Below are 21,371 nucleotides of genomic sequence, written 5' to 3'. Positions count from 1 at the left end.
TACTGTCTCTTACCTCTGGTTGCTTAACTCTACAAGTGGAGCTTTTGCCCTTTAGGGGTATACACTGGCTTTGTATTGTACCAAATACTTCTGTTTGTCTGTAGGTTTACCTATTTACCTATTAACAGTTCAGCCCAGTTTACTGAGGTCAAATTATTTCTCATCCCGTTGAAGTTTAAAACCTTGGTCAGTAACTCTCCCTTCTTCCTCTCAAGCCTAATATCAAATATAATCATATTGTGGCCTAATATCAAATATAATCATATTGTGGTCACTATTTGCAAGATGCTCCCTTACCATCAGATTATTAACTAATTCTGGTTTATTAGTCATCACTAAATATAATATGGCCTGTTCCCATGTCGGTTCGAAATCAGTTTGTTCTAGAAAATTGACGGAATACATTGTGGAAATTCATTGCCTTTACTACTTGAGCTGTTCTATTTCTCCCAGTCTATGTGAAAATTAAAATCTATTATAACTACATTGCTTCTATTACATGTTTCCCTGATCTCTGTATTTATACATCCCCCAGTACATCACTACTATCAGGAGGTCTGTAGACAACTCAGAGTCTTGCACCCTTTGCTGTTCCTTAATTTTACCCATGGTGTATTCACTGCCCATTCACTCTTTGTTCTACTGCAGTAATTGTGCCTTTTATCAATATTGCTACAACCCCTATCTCATCCCAATTTCCCTGTCCTTTCTAAAGAGCCTATAGCTTGGAATATTTAGATCCCAATCATGCTCAGGTTGTAGTCAGGTCTCTGTAATGGTTACTACATCATACCCTTTAAGATGAATTTGTGCTTCCAACTCATTTGTTTTATTTCTTATGCTACTTGGGAAAATACCTTCAACTTGAAATATTTCCTCCTGGAGAAATGTATTTTTTCTTAAAAGATATCTAAATGAACATGTATTTTATACTGACTAGTCTCTCTCTAAGCATCCTTTCGGTTTAATGTACAGTTCATTAAAAGAATCCCACTCAATTCATGTGATCCTGATTTCGAAACAAATATTTGTTGAATGCTTGCAGGGGATTAAGATTCACATCAGAGGTAGGTAGAGGAAAGAAATAGCTTTTAATTCTGCAAACCAGCACTGTGAAAAATAAATAACTTTCTGAATTATCTTCATCCTGGCTTGGGAATGTATTCACTTCATCCTGTAGTCATCAGGTCTGGAAAGAAAAAAAAATAAATCAGAAAGTGAAACTTTGTCCAACATGGAAAAGACATCTGTTTCACATTAATGTAGTCATGACATCAAACAATTCTCAAAAAATTCAAAACGACAGTAATTATAGCATGATATCCACCGTATCAAGTTCTGTTTATTTTTATATAATTTAAAATGCATATCTTGAACTAATACACACTTAATTTTAAGTGCTCTGACACCCTTTCCTAGCTTGGCCTGAGGTCATGTTCAGTTCCTTTGTATGGATGGAAACCAACACATTTGCAAAGCTCGAGCCCTGTTCTGGGTCCTGGTCTTTTTTTTAAAAAAATGAACTCAGCACACAAGAAAATTCATACACATTTCCCATTATTTTTAGGATTTTGGTCCAAACCTTGAGACTTTGGAACTGGTTATAACTGTTTTAAGTACATTCAGATTAAAATTCCTCAGCCTTTCAGACGCACTCAAGGGCGGGAGCATTGTCGAAAGGGAAGGAAAATAGGCCGAGACCTGGCATTACAGCGGAGTTCCCACTCGGCCTTGGATGGCACAGAGCCTTTGGTCTGCTCCTTACAAGGCCAGAATCAAGGAGGGCAGGGACTTCCTGCATTGGAAATCTCTGCAGCCTTGACCTCATAGAAAGTCGGAATCTTTGGAGAGGTACTGGCCTCTTTGGCAAATGTAGGGACCACTTTAGGAGTTCAGGCCAAGGAAATGGCCCTGATCCCTAAAGATCAATTTTTCTTTTGGTGAGTATAATGAATGCACTTGAAGCCAAGTCAGAATGTTTCTCTGAGGGGGGAGGTGTGGGGGCGCCCTGTCCTCCTCCACCTTCTCCTAGGATTGACAACTCTGGTTGGGTGTATTCCTGTAGGCTTCATCGCATGACCTCCCACCTCGAACTGTCCCAGGCCTTATGGTCATCCAAAACTCTGCTGCCCGTATCCTAACTCACATCAAGTCCTGTTCACCCATCACCCCTGCGCTCACTGACCTACATTGGCTCCCGGTCCGGCAAAGCCTCAATTTTAAAATTCTCATCCTTGTTTTCAAATTCTTTCATGTTCCTCGCCTCTTCCCTATCTCTGTAACCTCCTCCAGCCCTACAACCCTCCGAGATCTCTGCATTCCTCCAATTCTTGCCTCTTGTGCATCCCCGATTTTAATCACTCCACCACTGGCAGCCGTGCCTTCAGGTGCATAGGCCCTAAGCTCTGGAATTCCCTCCCTAAACTTCCCCTCTTCTCTACCTCTCTCTTCTTCTTTAAGACACTCCTTAAAACCTACCTCTTTAACCAAGCTTTTGGTCACCTGTCCTAATGTCTCCTTATGTGGCTCAGTGTCAAAGTTTGTTTGATAACGCTCCTGAAGTGCCTTGGGACATTTTACTATGTTAAAGGTGCTATATAAATGCAAGTTGTTGTTGTCCCACACTCCTGCCATTGTTCCATCCTCTTGCCATTGTTTCATCCTCCAGGTGCACTGCCTTAACAAGGCCAATTGGAAAGGGAACAGACTCTTTGTTATCCAATTGGATTGATCTTGACTGTCAGTGAAACGGCCTTTTTTCCCCATCTCCAATATTTTTTACAATTAATAAATGAAAGTGTTCAAAGAAAATGAAAAAAAAAATGATTTTGTTTAATACCCCTATGATTTTTCGCCTGGGTTTTTGCTCACACCAGTGTCCTGGAGATTGATTTTAAATTCCTGGAGACTCCAGGACAATCCTGGAGGGATTCCTCCCCAAAAGCCCTGGCAGTAAGGCAGATGGGAGCCTGAGATACATTCCTAGTGATATTATTTAAAAGGGTGACTTTCCGCTGACCCTGTGCAAGGAGCTGTCCTCGACCGAGCGTTGCAGACTGGCACATTCCGAGTCCAGGACTACGTGCTCAGGGACGCACTGAAGCTGGGTATGGCCGCCGCAAAGGCTCTGTGGGGAAAGGCAACCATTTAGAGCCTTCCCGCCATTGTATACCGAGGGGCTGCAATCAGGGGAAACCCCCCCCCCCCCCCCCGGGCAGAATGTAAAATTCAAATTGATGTAATGTACCTGTAATGAATCTGTAATCAATAATCTGTATTGAGTGTAATGCAATGAGGCACCCCAGAGTGTCATGAACTGTAATTATGTACAATGTGTTCATTGAACTGCACTTGATGTAACCTGCAAATTGTATAATCTGTATTGTGTACATTTGGAATTTGATATGACAGCTGTATTGTATGTATTGCTGCAAATTTTATGAATAAAGTATATTTTATGAAAAAAAGACTCCGGCAGGTTTGATGGAGGTAGTCACTGCCGGCCCCATCCTAGTTAACTGCAGGGATCATGTCTCCGAGGAGCTTCAAGGCCTTTTTACTTGTTCATTGGCTGAATTCCAAAGCTGTCATGCATCTTTCAGAATGTATGCAGAAGGCGTTGGTTTTGAATGAAAGGCGTCAATGACCGATATTTGACCTTACCGAACATCCAACAAAACACTCAACTGAGTGACTCATTCTGAAGGATGGAAGGCTCTGACCTTTGACTAGGTCACTGGTATGTAACGACTGCACTTCCACCCACATATTCAGTGATCAGTAAGATGAACTTTGCCATTTGTTTGGAATGTATGGTCTAAACAATGGATACAGATTAATATGTCCCAGTGCAAACTCCACAGTCAATATGCTGGACAAGTTGGGCGAGGGGATGGTCCATTTTTATGCGCAGATGCAGTAAATATTCGTATTCTGGCATCTTTAGATAAATTGTAGTACTGAACTAATGATTTATACATTTAAAAAACAAAGGAAGTGCTGCACAATAAACTATCAGTAACTGAATGCACATGAATCACCTTCTGGTTTTTACAGCAACTGTTTGCATGTCCTACACAAACATGTCCAGCTTCACTCACCGGGTAAATGAATGGACTCTGATTCTTTTTACAAGAATTACAATCTATATACAGTACAAATCTTGGCATGACCTAGTCAGTATGGGAACAGTTTGTTCGTATAGATCTTTTCTGATATGCTTCTCTCTTTAGTCTCCACTTGTCAAGTACAAGGTCAGACATTAGGGGAAGATGGTGCTGATACTTTGCCTGATTCTTCAAATGGTGGCTTTGATTTTGTGCAAATGAGATTTAATTTTGAAATGCCCAAGTGCATCTCTATCAAAATTACAGCATGACATACAATAGCAGAAAAAGAATCTCAATAGTTAATAGATATCAATAGAAATGCCCCATAACTTGTAAAGCTTCTCAACTAATTGCACATTTTAGGTAACAGTACTGTACAATATTTACATTGCCCTTAGCTTTACTTTCTGTCGGTGCTAAGCATGAGTCACCATATTTCAAAAGTGGAACCTCTTTCTGTGGAAGCATTTCATTCCAAAATGTACTGTATATAGATTGTAATTCATTGTAAAAGGAATCACAGTCCATTCATTAACAAAATTATCAGGACTTCTTTATTCTTGTACTGTATGTCCCTATTTATAAAATCCAAAATGCTGGTGGCCTTTTTATGGCTTTATCTACCTGCACTCATACATTCAGGGAATTATGTATTTGAACCACTTTTTGTTCATTCCTGCCCTTCAATGTTTTCCCATTGAGTGTATACTCCCATTTCTTGTTTTCCCTCCCAAACTTATTCATAGGATCATAGAAATTTGTGGCACAGAAGGAAGACATTTGGCCCAGCGTGTCTGTGCCAGCCTAATCCCACTTTCCAGTTCTTGGTCCTTAGTCTTGTAAGTAATGTATTACCACATTAAGTTGCATTTGCCACCTGTTTGTCCATTCCATTAACCTGTCCTGTGCCTTCCCGAGATCTTATACTGTTGGCCATACCTCCTACTTTTGGGTTGTCCACAGATTTCAGATTGTATTCCCTATACTCAAGTTCAAATCGTCTATAAAACTGTTAACAATTCTAAATCCTGACAACTGGTGTCAGTGTGACCTGCTGGTGCTCAAACTGATCCAATTGCAAATCACTTTTCTTTTTGCATTCTCTGCGAATTTTTGCTGCATTAGTAAAAATTGACAAAAATAAAGGAAATAAAAACAGAGATTGGAGCATCGTCTGCATCCTTTTATTCCCCCTCTGACTGCTGCTCATGTTCATAATAGGCAGCTTGTATGTTTGCTTCTCATTGACTTTGATTTTTCTTTTCCAGCTGTCTGACTTTATTAACCCTACCAGTAAACAATGATCAATATCAAAAGGAGAAGGTTAACAAAGGCACGGGCATGTGATTCAGTCCACCATCTTGCACTAAATCGTTTCCGTGGATATTTGAATTCCTCCAACTTCTGAACTCTAACCTTTCTTGCTAAATGCATGGAAGATAAGAAATACCAGTACCTCGCCCTGCACTGCTGCTTGTGGGCTGAATTGTGGAAGCCTAAGGGTGGGTGGGGAAGGAGAGGTGAGCAGTGAGGCAGTGTGGAGTCAGCAATCAGCAGTTAAAGCCCCGATGCTCAGAAAGGAGACCCAGTGTACGATTCGAAAGTGCTCATAGGAGGCCTGGCAAGTGTGTGACAAGAGGTCCCGGTGGCATGGAGTTGGGAACGTGTATACGCAAGTTCCTACTTCTGTCTTTGCTTCTGCATGTTTGGTGGACAGCTGTGCAGGTTAATGAGAGAACTGTAATCGTGGTCAAAAAAGGAGTTCAAGAATATTTTGCTAGTATCTGATTGGATTGTAGTAAAAACATTGGACCAAAACTTAGCACAAGCCTACACTAAAATAATCAGAAAGTTGGTATGTGAAATTTCAAGCACAGAAAATATAGATAGATAGACATATCAGTGCAACATTTTCTCTATGTTGATATTCAGCAACTTAAGGACATCCTCATGCAGACCAAAATTACTTTTTCTCAAAATGCTCATTCACTGCTTCACCAAAGCCCTACTCTTTAGTAGTGAGTTTTGAATCAGGTAACAACCATAGAACGTGAATTTCTGGTAGAAGCAATCTCAACTAAAACAAACTTATTTTTTGTAAAATTATGTGAAACCAAGTGACAACATGTGTGAAAAAGCTAATACTTTATTATGTTACAACACATCTTAAGAAAATAATCTACAATTAGGCCTTCACTGCCTGAAGAAATGGAAAATAGATTTAATCTCGCAATTTGTTTTTTGGAATAGCTCTACAGTACCTCTGGAGTTTTTTTTTAAAAAGGATATCGTTATAACTACAGGTACCAGTTTGAGACAGATACCTTCTTAGAGTGGCGTGACGCTGGCAGACCAGAGTTATCCTGCCACCTCAGCACAGTCCTCTGGCCAGGGAAAATGTGTATGGTGTAAACATGGATTTCACACAGTGGCATGTGAGTGTAAAGGAAATCTAGTCGGCGTCTCTGCTAACCATAAAAAGATTTTAAGATGTATTTTCACCATTTGCCCAGGAGCGTTTTAAACTTGATTTTGCACTGGCTACAATTACACAGCAGTGGAGTGGGGCTTCTTCCTGGACATCTTCTTACGTCATTTATCTAAATATCATTCATACCAGAAAGGCACATATTTTCTGTTATTCCAAAGTTGTTACTGCTTGTGTAGTATAATTGGCTCATTAAAGACCTGTTGTAATCTCAGTGGTTACCCAGTGTAAAAGTGGTTTCTTTTAAACAAAAGAAAAGCGAAGGTCAAGAAAAGGCCATTTGGCTCACTGCGGTTTCTCCCCTTAAACTCTTCCAGCCGAGCATCCAACCGCACCCTGAACACCCTGAGTCTGCATCTTTACCACCCTCTGTCAGAGTATTCCAGTCACTCATCAGCCTTTACATAAAAATAGTTCTTTACGATGTCTGATTTAAATTTATTCTTCATTCATTTATATATTTCAACTAGAACCTTAATCTTCTTTCTAGGCTGTAGGGATTGAGTTTTTATTTATTTTTGTCACATGATCGACAGTCATTTCTTTGGTATATATTTCCCACATTAATTATCTCTAGCTCAGCACAGATAATTGAAAACAGTCTAAGTTGTTCCAGATCAGATCAGAATGACCTACCTGTACCTGCCAATGTAAATTCTATTGTCTGAACATGAACAAAGAACAGCTGGCTTTAGATAGTAGGAATCATCCTATAAAATGCAAAAGGTAATGTTGCCTTGGATTTGTTAGGCACATCAGCTTGATAAACCACTGTCCTATCAAGCAGCAGCAGTAGCCTGTAATCTTTAGATGTCCTTGAATAGGTGTTTACTGAATCAGGCCACAGAGGCATGCTCTTCTGTTGTCTACAATGTTGGCAATATTCCATAATACATAATGACCCCATCCTATCACACTGCCTCCACCGTGCATAGAGAGTGAGGAGTTAGTAGCAATTCCCCATCTTTACAAACAGCTTTAATGATTTAACATTTTCCCTGCTCTCAGAAATTCCTAGAAGCAAGTTCATGGCATAATCCCATTCTTAGAGCTTGAAGTAATCCCAGCACAATATCTCCATGAAACAGCATACTTATTTCATACTCAAGACGTTGAATGTGGCCTGTATTAAAAGCCAGTGCTGAAAACGTGAAAAACAAATCTACATCTTAAATTTCCTCCAAATTATATTGCCCTGCTTTTATATGAACTGTTCAACTAAGTGATGCAATCAGTTAAGACAAATTGAGCAGAACGGCCGAGATTCAACCAATGACGTCACCGGCGGGACAGTAAAACCGAAGACATACCGAAGGACTGTAATCTTTGGACATTGTGATTTTAAGTGATCCATTGTTTGTCAGAATTCCAAACACTATGCTGCGGGTAATTTTAGTTCAGGCTTTACTTTTTTAAGTGGTCGACAGAAAACCCAAAATATTTGAGATTATGTAATCTAAAGATCAGTAACAAATGAAACCTCATCCACAGAAACATTTAGGGGAAAAATAGAAATGCTGGGAACAACTGCCATTATTCATATGTGATATGATTAAATCATTAAAACTATTATACCCCAACCACTCACAGAGGTTAAACACCAACACGGACTGGTTGAGCCAAACTGCCTGTTTCTGTGTAGTAATTCCTATGTAATTCTATGTAACTGATATGGATTATAAATTGTGTTATTCACTTATAATAGATTTAACATTTTTTCCCCACACCAAAGAACTGGAGGGGGAGATGAGGAGAATTTTTTTTAAAAACGCAGCGAGTTGTTTATGATCTGGAATGCATTGCCTGAAAGGGTGGTGGAAGCAGATTAATAGTAACTTTCAAAAGGGAATTGGATAAACACTTGAAAAGGAAAAATTTGTAGGGCTATGCGGAAAGAGCAGGGGAGTGGAACTAATTGGATAGTTCTTTCAAAGAGCCGGCACAGGCACGATGGGCTGAATGGCCTCCTTCTGTGCTGCAAAATTCTCTAAAATTTCTCCTCTCCTGAAGGTACAAATTCCACAGGTGCCAGGCAACCTTCTGAACTTCATACAAATAGCCATTATTCAGTTCTGAGCCTGGAAGTGACAATGAATAAGGTATTTGAGCATTGTAGGGGAGGGGGAGGAGGTTATCACAACCAAGCCTAATCCACTCATCACCTGGCATCTGCATTTCCAGCACGGATCGTCTTCTAGTAATCAAGGACTGGAACGTGGGCTGTTTTTCTTCCTCCCTATCCAAGGATCAGAGGCAATTGCTGTGCCAGGATCACCACTGTGGCTGAAATCAGCACAGATTAGGGAAAACCAGAGACCTTCTTGAACTAAGACGATGGACAGAATGAAGGTACTGAAGAAAGCCCAGGCCCGGGAGCCAGAGGGATTGTACCCGAGGTTTCGTAAGGAAGTAGTTCATGAATCATAGAAAGGTTACAGTATGGAAGGAGGCCATTTGGTCCATCGAATCCGCGCCGGCTCTATGCGAGAGCAATCCAGCGAGTCCCACTCCCCCGCCCTTTCCCCGTAGCCCTGCAAGTTTTTTACTTTCAAGTACTTTTCCAGTTCCCTTTTGAAAGCCACGATTGAATCTGCCTCCACCACCACCTCAGGCAGTGCATTCCAGATCCTAACCACTCGCTGTATAAAGAAGTTTTTCCTCATGTCACCTTTGGTTCTTTTGCCAATCACCTTAAATCTATGTCCTCTGGTTCTTGACCCTTCTGCCAATGGGAACAGTTTCTTTCTATCTACTCTGACTAGGCCCTTCATGATTTTGAATACCTCTATCAAATCTCCTTGCAACCATCTCTGTTCCAAGGAGAACAATCTCAGCTTCTCCAGTCTATCCACATAACTAAAGTCCCTCATCCCTGGAATCATTCTAGTAAATCTCTTCTGCACCCTCTCTGAGGCCTTCACATCTATGAAACTGGATATGTTGCAGCAGGCATCTTTTGGGAATACTTAGAAATGGGAACTGTGCCTGAGCACTAGAGAAAGGGGAAATGTGATACCAATTTATTAAAAGAGATAACCCAGGGAACTGCACACCAATCAGCCTGACATTATTATAGGAAAAGCACTGCAGGACGTTCCGAAGGAATGAATGATGAATCATCTGGAGAAATACGGAACTATAAGAGGGGGCCGGCATGGCTTTATAGGAGGGAGGACATGCCGGTTAAATCTCTTGGAGCTCTTTGTGGATTTAACAAATCTCGTGGACAGGTGGAGCACAGCAAATGATGTTTATTTAGATTTCAGCTAAGCTTCTGATGAAGTGCAGCATAGGAAATTGGTCTGCAGTTTGGAAAGGCACTGCACAGGTGGGCTGCGTCTGAAATGAGTTGAAAATGAGCTGAAACAAAGGAGGCAAAGAGTGGGTAAACGTGGAGCTGGACCAGCATGGAACGAGGTAACTATTAGGGTGCCTTGGGAGCAATGTTGGGGCTATTACTGTTTATAGTGTACATAAATTACTTGGAAATGAGAACAGAAAGAAAACTCTCCACATTTACAGGTGATTCCAAACTGGAAGGGACTGAAAACAACAGGGAATAGGCCGATCAAATACAGAAGGAACTGGATAGACTCGGGACCTGGGCTGATGAGTGGCAGATATCATATAATGTGGACAAATGCAAAGCTATGGGATTAGGAAATGATAATAAACTGTGGTAATATAAGCTCAATACTAATTATTCTACAGAACAGAACACAGGAGAGTGATTTGGTGCATAGTGTGTGGCAGCAGTAAACACAGCAAATTAAATCTTGAACTGTATAGCCAGAGGAATAGAACACAAATCTCAGGAAGTGATTCTGAGTTTATACAGAGTGCTGGTCTGGCTCCACCTGGAGTATTGTGTATAATTTAGGGCACCACATTATAAGAAAGCCATTGATAGCTGGCATTTGGCACCTGAGTTATGAGGATGGGATTATTTACACTGGAGAAGGGATGATCATACAGAAATACTCAAGATCCTAAAAAGTATAAACAATATGTTTAAATACAGTCATAGAATCTGTAGCAGGAGAGCATAAACTAAATACAGAACAGGTGAAAAGATAGTTTAGATTTGACATTTTTATACACAAGGTGGTGAATGTATGGAATGGACTGCCAAGGGAGGCTGATTGTGTCAGCAAATTTGAAAGAGATTTAAGAGAGAGTTGGATAAGTGCCCAGAGAAAAAATTGGTAGAGAGGTATAACTGGTATCATGGGATATCATATTTCCTAGACACTGGGACCAGCCAGATGGATAGCAATAGTCTTTTCCAGTGCTATACATTCCTATGTTCCTACTAGATTCAATCCTTTCATAATTTTAAAAACCTCAATCATATCCCCTGAGCCTACATTTCTCCAAAGTGAAGAACCCTAACTCTATATGGCTACTCTTGCAACTAAGATTCTAAGTTTAGGTATTGTTCTGATTCCTTTTTTCTACACCTTCCCTACAGCCTCAATATCCATTACCAACGTGGAAACCAAAACTGGATGGAATATCCTAAGCTCAGCCAAACCATCTGTAAGATATAGGCGAATTCAGAGCGTGGAGTTGCATTCTTATATTTGGTGATATTTGCAAGTTAAGCCTGTACAAATTATAGTACTAACGTGCCCAAGATAACGCTACTTTTAATTTGGACATGTCTAGAATAAATAATCGTGGCGAGGAGGGCGGAATTAAGTTGTAATAGATTTAGTCAGGCCAGATAAATGGTGGGAAATCCAGGCCAGTTAGTAGAAGCTGTGTCCTGAAATTCACAAACGATGTGATTGGTCTACAAGGTTAACAAGGCAAACTAATGAATGATGAAAAAAGATGCAGTCCCACATAGGAATTTGCACAGAGCAATGATAGTGTACTATTTGGGAAGTAGCATTTACTAAATACTCAACCCTTATCCCCCTCCTCCTTGACATTTTATCAACAAATTGCTTGAACACATGTTGGTTATCAGCTAGCTTCTCCCCAATGTTGAGCTCAGCTTTTGTTTTTGTGCAGCCTTAATTAAACAGAAAAAATACCATAGCTGGTAAAACTTCACAATAAAATATATGATTGGCAAAGCAGATTTGACATCTGACCATAAAAATGCTAAATTGAAAAAAATATATTTTTTATGAGTAGTGAGTATTAACACATTTGGAAACTTTCACAGAGGTTCTAAAGGCAGTCTATTGGAGAACATGGTGCACAAATCCCTTTATGTTCCCTTTACAGTGCCGGTGCTGTAAAGCAAATGAAGTGTCACTGGAACCTCCAGGGATGGAGTTAAAGGAAATTTTTACTGCATCTCTGGAGACAACCAGCACCCTGGTGGCAAATATAAATGCTATTGCCTCTCATCTGGTCGTAGCCAGGCTCAGTGCTCAACTGCCTGTACACATCAGTGATGCCCTGACTTGTATGGACTTTTCCCAACAGCTGAGGAAGGTCTGGCATGCAAAGCTGTGGAATAACCAAGGAATTTTTAAAAAAACGGGTGGATACCACAGCACTGGCAGAGTTGGGCTATACTGAAAACCCACTTCTTGAAGTTATTCTACAATATGAAGAATTACATTGGATTAGTGGATCATGAAACAGCTCCTTCTGCCCCTCAGATATTTCTAACATGCCATATACTAGAAATTTGTCATGGAAGTGAAACAAGGGGAAAATTCAGTTGGATTAAATTTGCTTGTAAGCAAAGTAGAGGTGATTTGTCACAGAAGCAATGATTCTCAGAGGCTGAAAACATTTCATTTCAGTCCTCAAGGGTTAAAAAAGCTTTTTTTTGCCACCCTTACTGCTATTGTGAGATGGTCCAAAAGTACCAGATCAAAGGAGCCAGCAGTGAGAAGAAAGGGGCAGGCAATCAAGGGGAAGCTGGATAAATACATGAGGGAGAAAGGAATAGAAAGATATGATGATAGGGTTAGATGATGTAAGGTGGAAGGAGACTCTTGCTATAAATCCTATGTAATCTGCAGCTGTCTTTAGTTTGCAAATCCATTGTTTAATGTGAAGAGAGCACTTATGGAATGGTATTAATAATACATTTATAAAAACCATGTGTCTTATTTGTGAACCATCTATATTTGTGCAATTATAAGCCATGTGACAAAGTGAAGCTTTATATTAAGTGACAAATGAATTGCTTGTGCTTCACTGAAAAACCAAAGCAGCATGGAACAAGTAATCATAACATTCAGATGACTTAATGAAAATTCATTTTCATTAACTTCTGTGAATACAAGGTCTTTGATTCAATCAGAGTTCACAGCTGAATAATGCCAAAGCCAAATGAAAATTAAAAACAGTTTTTAAATGATTGTTTGAATAAATAAAAAAACTATTAAGACTCCACTTACACTGCCACTTTCACATCAATGCAAAGAAGCTTCCAGCTAGCAATGCAAAGAAGCTTCCAGCTACCAGTGGCAAAAAAGTGTCCAGTCCCAGTCTGACATGTAAGTGTACTAAAGACAAGCAGTATGAGACATTACCAGGAGGCCGTCGCACATTACTTTTAATTTGCAGTATAACTCTAGTGCGCTGTAAAGCCGTATTTTAAAAGTGCCTGCACAGTCCTTCGTATTTCCTGGAACTGTTAAAACTTTGTGTGGAATCTTTTTAACGTTAGGGGGAAAGTGGATGCTCCTACCAGCCCTCTCCTACCTCAAAGTTAACTGTTGGGGAAGTGGAAGCAAAACATGTGCAGAGCTCTGTTGTCACTGTACCTCAGTGATGAACCAACTGAGGTCTGGATGGAGTAATTCCACTCTGCCAATTGCGCATTCCAACAGGCAGATCCTGGCCTCAGATCATTAACTGTAGTCTAAGATGACTAAGAAGAATCAAGCTCCAGCTCCCCCCAACCCCCCTGCCAACCCACTTCCTCTCTAGTTCAGCACAGATATCAATCAGCATCTCTTTAGAGCAAGAAGGATATTCTAAACAAAAACACACTTTTGTCCAACATTTTACTCATCGCTCTGAAACTATTTGCATTTAATCCCTTGTGGGCTGCTGCAGATTTCTCTCAGGAAAACTAATATGGAGAGAATAATGTACAGCTGGGTAGGCATTACAAGGTAGTAATTCTGAGGGATTCAGATATGTTAAAGCACCAGAACAAAGCTCGAGCAGTTTAAAGCCATCATCTGGACCCCCTAAATAAGATTACAACATTGAAATCATAATTTTTTCGTTTTCCTTTGGTTAACCTTCTAAATTCGGTCAGTTTTTCATCTCTCCCTATTGACTTTTGATGGATTATGGTTCCACATGTGCCAACCAACCTCTGATACTTCACTCAAACTGTTTTGATGTGCGTGTCTGAAGAATAATTGTGCACTACGCTATTTCACCAAAGACCATCACAAATGAAAATGAATTTCTCTGTCCCTAGTCCACAGATACTGAGTCAAACAGTAGCACTGAATAGGGGTAATTTCATTCAGGTTCAACTTTTTTTTCCTACAGGCGGAATGATAGTTAGCAGATAAATGCATGATGATAATGGGCAGGATGAACAATTGTGACACAATTACTATAAGTTTATCAAGTGATAGTCAACAGTTGGTTACCAGCAAATAATTTAATGAATATATATATACAATAATGCTAGCAGATCTCTCAACACTGTACACAGCATGTCTAAGGATAGACAGTTTTATAAGGATGCACCATATTATGAATAATGTATTATTCTCCTGCCAAGAGGCAGCTTTATGCACCCTAGTGTGTCCCCTTAAGGTCACAATGATCCTGAAATGACACTGTGGGAGAATAGGGTATGAGCTCTTAATTTAATTGTCTTAAATTCCTTTTACTGCTAGCTTAGCAGAAATGCTAACTTGTTTAAAATAAATGGGTTAACGGATCTGGAGAGTGGAATTTCAGACGAGCGTATTTATGCATTAACATCCCATTGTGCAATTTCAGTTCATTTCGTTTATGTACTGACATCCCTGTTGTTAGTCTATATCGCTATAATTTTCTGCATTTGTGCCTCAAATCCTTGATTACAAATGCCTACATAGTCTCACCCTACGCTACCTCTAAGACCTCCTCTAGCCTATGTCCCAGCTCGTACCTTTCAATCCTCTAACTCTGGTCATCCCCTCCTCCCGTCGCCATCCTATCAGTGCAAGAGCTTTTAGTCTCCTTGGCACTACTCCTTCCTTAATATCTTCGAGTTGCTACTTCCCTCCCCGATTTAACAGCCTCCTCAAATCTATTTTTTTTCTACCATGCTTACACTTATCTCTCTTAACTCTTTTGCCACCGTTCAGCATTCACTTCCTCCTATGTGAAGTCCTTTGGGAAGTTTGTTATGTTAAATGCACTATATAAATGCAAGTAGTAATTGTAATGGATGTAAAACTTTTAGTTGTATAGATTATGAGTGGTTAGACTGTGGAATTCTTTTACACGAACCACTGCTGAAACAGAGCCCATAAGGTATTTTAAAAAGGGAAACAGATGCTTGAAAAATAATATTAAAGGGTACGGGGAGCAAGCAGAAGAGTGGGATGAGACTGGGTGACTCCTGTGGGGAACAAAAAAAACTGGCACAGACTTGATGGGCCAAATGGCCTGTTTCTTTATTACAGCATTTCAAATGTAAATTCAAAAATATGTTCTATGATTTTGATCACTATAAAATTAAACATTTAGCACAAACAAATCTGGAGAAAAACATCCTTTGAGGGAGTTGTTTCGTAGCAAATGCAATTCTTTTGGTTCTGAACCCATTAATATTCAAAAGGGCTATGAAACAATATGCATAAGAAAAAAGATTATGGGCTACAAATTTGGCCGTGTAGTGCCCGTTGTATAGGTGCTACGCAGCCTCCTGAAGTTCCAAAATGGCATCCGGAATGCATCACACGGTTCTAGCGTGACGTGTGGTGCATGCCACCTTGGTAAAGGGGTTTGCGCAAATAACGAACGCTAGCTGCATGTAAAGTAAAGAGAATATGCATTAGATAGGGTACGGTAGCATAGTGGTTATGTTACTGGACTAGTAATCCAAAGGCCTGGACTAATAATCCGGAGTCACGAGTTCAAATCCCGCCACGGCAGCTGGGGAATTTAAATTCAATTAATTAAATAAAATCTGGAATTTAAAAAAAACTAGTACCAGTAATGGTGGCCATGAAACTACCGGATTGTCGTAAAAACCCATCTGATTCACTAATGTCCTTTAGGGAAGGAAACCTGCCACCCTTACCCGGTCTGGCCTATATGTGATTCCAGACCCACAGCAATGTGGTTGAATCTTAATTGCCCTCTGAAATGGCCTAGCAAGCCACTCAGTTGTAAAATCTCGCTAAAAAAGTCATAATAAGAATAAAACCGGACGGACCACCTGGCATCGGACCACTAGGCACCGGACACGACAAAGGCAAACCAAGCCCAGTCGACCCTGCAAAGTCCTCCTCACGAACATCAGGGGACTTGTGCCAAAATTGGGAGAGCTGTCCCACAGACGAGTCAAGCAACAGCCTGACATAGCCATAGCCAACATCCCAGACTCTTCCATCACCATCCCTGGGACAGACCCACCAGAGGTGGCGGTACAGTGATATACAGTCAGGAGGGAGTGGCCCTGGGAGTCCTCAACATTGACTCCGGACCCCATGAAATCGCATGGCATCAGGTCAAACATGGGCAAGGAAACCTCCTGCTGATTACCATCTACCGTCCTCCCTCAGCTGATGAATAAGTCGTCCTCCATGTTGAGCACCACTTGGAGGAAGCACTGAGGGTAGCAAGGGCACAGAATATACCCTGGATGGGGGACTTCAATGTCCATCACCAAGAATGGCTCAGTAGCACCACTACTGACCGAGCTGGCCGAGTCCTGAAGGACATAGCTGCCAGACTGGGCCTGCGGCAGGTGGTGAGCAAACCAACATGAGGGAAAAACCTACTTGACCTCGTCCTCACCAATCTACCTGTCGCAAATGCATCTGTCCTCGTCAGTATTGGTAGGAGTGACCACCGCACAGTCCTTGTGGAGACGAAGTCCTGTCTTCACACTGAGGACACCGTCCAACGTGTTGCGTGGCACTATCACCGTGCTAAATGGGATAGATTCAGAACAGATCTAGCAGCTCAAAACTGGGCATCCATGAGGCGCTGTGGGCCATCAGCAGCAGCAGAATTGTATTCCAGCACAATCTGTAACCTCATGGCCCAGCATAATCCTCACTCTACCATTACCAACAAGCCAGGGGATCAACCCTGGTTCATTGAGGAGTGTAGAAGAGCATGCCAGGAGCAGCACCAGGCGTACCTAAAAATGAGGTGCCAACCTGGTGAAGCTACAACTCAGGACTACATGCATGCATGCTAAACTGCGGAAGCAACATGCTATAGACAGAGCTAAGCGATTCCACAACCAACGGATCAGATCAAAGCTCTGCAGTCCTGCCACATCCAGTCGTGAATGGTGGTGGACAATTAAACAACTAACGGGAGGAGGAGGCTCTGCAAACATCCCGGAGTCCAGCACGTGAGTGCAAAAGACAAGGCTGAAGTGTTTGCAACCATCTTCAGCCAGAAGTGCCGAGTGGATGATCCATCTCTGCCTCCTCCCGATATCCCCACCATCGCAGAAGCCAGTCTTCAGCCAATTCGATTCACTCCATGTGATATCAAGAAACGGCCGAGTGCACTGGATACAGCAAAGGCTATGGGCCCCGACAGCATCCTGGCTGTAGTGCTGAAGACGTGTGCTCCAGAATTAGCCGCACCTCTAGCCAAACTGTTCCAGTACAGCTCCAACACTGGCATCTACCCGATAATGTGGAAAATTGCCCAGGTTATGTCCTGTCCACAAAAAGGACAAATCAAATCTGGCCAATTACCGCCCGATCAGCCTACTCTCAATTATCAGCAAAGTGATGGAAGGTGTCGTCGACAGTGCTATCAAGCTACACTTACTCACCAATAAGCTGCTCAGTTTGGGTTCCGCCAGGACCACTCGGCTATAAACCTCATTACAGCCTTGGTCCAAACATGGACAAAAGAGCTGAATTCCAGAGGGGAGGTGAGAGTGACTGCCCTTGACATCAAGGCAGCATTTGACCGAGTGCGGCACCAAGGAACCCTAGTAAAATTGAAGTCAATGGGAATCAGGGGGAAAACTCTTCAGTGGCTGGAGTCATACCTAGCACAAAGGAAGATGGTAATGGCTGTTGGAGGCCAATCATCTCAGCCCCAGGACATTGCTGCAGGAGTTCCTCAGGGCAGTGTCCTAGGCCCAACCACCTTCAGCTGCTTCATCAATGACCTTCCCTCCATCGTAAGGTCAGAAATGGGGATGTTCGCTGATGATTGCACAGTGTTCAGTTGCATTCGCAGCCCCTAAGATAATGAAGCAGTCCGTGCCCGCATGCAGCAAGACCTGGACAACATCCAGGCTTGGGCTGATAAGTGGCAAGTAACATTTGCGCCAGACAAGTGCCAGGCAATGACCACCTCCAACAAGAGAGAGTCTAACCACCTCCCCTTGACATTCAACGGCATTACCATCGCCGAATCCCCCACCATCAACATCCTGGGGGGTCACCATTGACCAGAAACTTAACTGGACCAGCCACATAAATACTGTGGCTACAAGAGCAAGTCAGAGGCTGGGTATTCTGCGACGAGTGACTTACCTCCTGACTCCCCAAGGCCTCTCCACCATCTACAAGGCACAAGTCAGGAGTGTGATGGAATACTCTCCACTTGCCTGGATGAGTGCAGCTCGAACAACACTCAAGAAGCTCGACACCATCCAGGACAAAGCAGCCCTCTTGATTGGCACCCCATCCACCACCCTAAACATTCACTCCCTTCACCATTGGCGCACTGTGGCTGCAGTGTGTACCATCCACAGGATGCACTGCAGCAACTTGCCAAGGCTTCTTCGACAGCATCTCCAAATCCGCGACCTCTACCACCTAAAAGGACAAGGGCAGCAGGCACATGGGAACAACACCACCTGCACGTTCACCTCCAAGTCACACACCATCCCGACTTGGAAATATATCGCCGTTCCTTCATCGTCGCTGGGTCAAAATCCTGGAACTCCCTTCCTAACAGCACTGTGGGAGAACCTTCACCACACGGACTGCAGCGGTTCAAGGCGACGGCTCACCACCACCTTCTCAAGGGCAATTAGGGATGGGCAATAAATGCTGGCCTCGCCAGCGACGCCCACATCCCATGAACGAATAAAAAAAAAATCCGTGTGCAATGCTAATTTAAAGGGATAGATACTATTTTGGCACTTAATGCTGCAGCGAATGCACTGTCTTAACCATGACCAGCTAAACATGTCAGACGGCCTGGCGGAACCCCCCCCCCCCAACCCTATCAGTGCTATTTGAAGGGACAATGCGGGATTTACAGGTTAGTTGCTGGATACCCGATGGATTTGTACCCGTATTCAGAGGTCTCCTATATTTGAATACATTTACAGCCAGGAGTTGCAGGAGTGAAGTTCGGAAATGCTTCTACATGCAAAGGATGGGAGAAGTTTGGAACGCTCTTCTGCAAATGGTAGCTGATGCTACCTCAATTGTTAATTTTAAGCCTGAGATTGATAGATTTTTGTTAACCAAGGGTATTAAGGGATATAGGGCTAAGGTGAGTATATGGGGTTAGGTCACAGATCAACCATGATCTCACTGAAAGGCGGAACAGGCTTGAATGACTAAATGCCACTGCCACATGCTGCCTCCTGTTATGCAGCACCTTCTCCTTTGAGAAAACGGGATGTGTGTCGGTGAGTGTCTTGCGGGATGTTTGGGTGACGTGCCGGTCATGGTTGAATTGCTGCCAGTGTGTGTGACCTGTGAGTTGTGGGTGTGCGGATTGAAACAGTGATAATGTGTGAGGGTGAGAGGAAGCATCTGATTGGAAGAGTTGAGTACTGATTGAAAGAGTTTGTTGGCATGTGGGTGATGGGGGCGCGGTGTAGTGCGTGGAGCAGTGGATGCGGCTAGTGGTGCAGTTGGTAGGAGATGCCAACTGACAGTTGACCTCACTCACTTTGGCCACTCGTGCCAAAGCATTGCATTTCTTCCTGCATTGCATCCATGTTCGTGATGCTATGCGCCTGGCATTGACTTCGTCCCCTACTGCCTCGAGTGTATGTCTGGAGGGCCTCATGCCTCCCCCCCCACCCCCGGTGGATATAGGATGCCCCTCCTTCTGTCCACCTCTTGCACCAAGGTCGTCAGTGCATCACCACAGATTCTTGGTGCACGCTTTCTCGCAGGCCTGGTACAAACTCAGATCGGGAGATTGGTGAGGTCTGGCATGCAGATTGGAGGATGTGGGATTTAGTAATGTGCAACCTTTATTCAATGTTTTTTTTAATTCATTCATGGGATGTGGGCGTCGCTGGTGAGGCCAGCATTTATTGCCCATCCCTAATTGCCCTTGAAAAGGTGGTGGTGAGCCGCCTTCTTGAACCGCTGCAGTGCGTCTGGTGAAGGTTCTCCCACAGTGCTGTTAGGAAGGGAGTTCCAGGATTTTGACCCAGCAACGATGAAGGAACGGCGATATATTTCCAAGTCGGGATGGTGTGTGACTTGGAGGTGAACGTGCAGGTGGTGTTGTTCCCATGTGCCTGCTGCCCTCGTCTTCCTAAGTGGTAGAGGTTGCGGGTTTGGGAGTTGCTGTCGAAGACATAACTCAACAGTTTGTAAACGTAGGGACGGGACCTCCATCTGTGTTTTACATGTGCGATGTTTGATCTCCGTTCAGACTCCGTGCGGACCAGTATCTTATATTTGGCACTGTGGTGCAGGCTGCCTTTAAGAGGTGCGAGCAATTCACACAAAATTTGGGCCCCCTTGCTGGTGAGAAGTATCAAAACTGGAGAGGACATCGCAGCTAAGCCTTGAAGCTGAGCTACTGTCAGGTAAATGAGAAGGCAGCACACGTTGGAACCACCAGGTGCAGGCTAATCGTGTACCGTAATGCCAGCACCTGGTATCGGGGGGTTAAATTGGAGAAGGCCCATCAGGTTTGAACAATAGCAGATGTTTTTCAACAACGGATTAAGTCGAATCCTAACAAAGTCTGAAGTAAATTTATACTGTTAAAATAATAGGGCAAGTCAGTTTCTTTTCCAAAATATAATAGAGATTACATCTTATACAATAGAGATTATATTTTCACAACACTTTTACTTGATATAAATTGACTAGTACATGCGGGAGTGTGTGTGGCAAAATTTGTATTTCTCAGAACTGGAATATAGCACTAATATTTGGAAAGCGAACGCTTTTTCCTTTTAATTGTTCCAACTTGGATAGCACTGTCATGTCTGAGAGTACTGCACGTCTGCCTGACTAAAACAGCTATTATTTTCTGCTTAGGAGTAGACTATTAACACATTCTGAAGCTTTTACATGACTATGAGACATATGCTTCAAATCATTGCACTGTATTTGTAGTTACATAAATTCGTAACCAAAAGTCCTCGAACTTAACTCTTTAGGAGGGCAATACAATTTATGTGACAATATCAGATTACCGTGCTTAAGTAGAGAATTTTTTTAATACTCAGCACTACAAAATTTACAAAGATACCGTTTCTCCGATATTATATGAAACAATTGCTGTGCATATTTTATAAAGTTTAAAAAAAACTAGGACACAGACAACTGAAGGCTTGGTCAAAGGTCAGGTGAAGGGAAGGGGGATGCACACAAGGTCCTTGAGGAATGGAGTGTTCGGGTGGAGGGTGGGATATAGAACTG

At 42.4% G+C, this 21,371-nt stretch overlaps 1 protein-coding gene across 2 annotated transcripts in view; it reads right to left on the bottom strand.

The window, feature by feature from the left end:
* Positions 1–1,072: 1,072 nt before the first annotated feature.
* The window catches only part of mrpl13 (mitochondrial ribosomal protein L13), a 113,575-nt gene continuing 93,276 nt past the window's right edge, over positions 1,073–21,371 (bottom strand). For both annotated transcript variants that reach the window (XM_067981653.1, XM_067981651.1), the window contains one exon: positions 1,073–1,189. In XM_067981653.1, coding sequence (XP_067837754.1) covers positions 1,165–1,189 — 25 coding nt within the window. In that variant the 3' untranslated portion in view covers positions 1,073–1,164. The remainder of the gene's footprint in view (positions 1,190–21,371) is intronic.

This window comes from Heptranchias perlo, chromosome 3 (assembly GCF_035084215.1).
Source record: "Heptranchias perlo isolate sHepPer1 chromosome 3, sHepPer1.hap1, whole genome shotgun sequence".
NCBI lineage: Eukaryota > Metazoa > Chordata > Chondrichthyes > Hexanchiformes > Hexanchidae > Heptranchias > Heptranchias perlo.
This window is presented reverse-complemented; position numbering and strand designations above follow the sequence as displayed.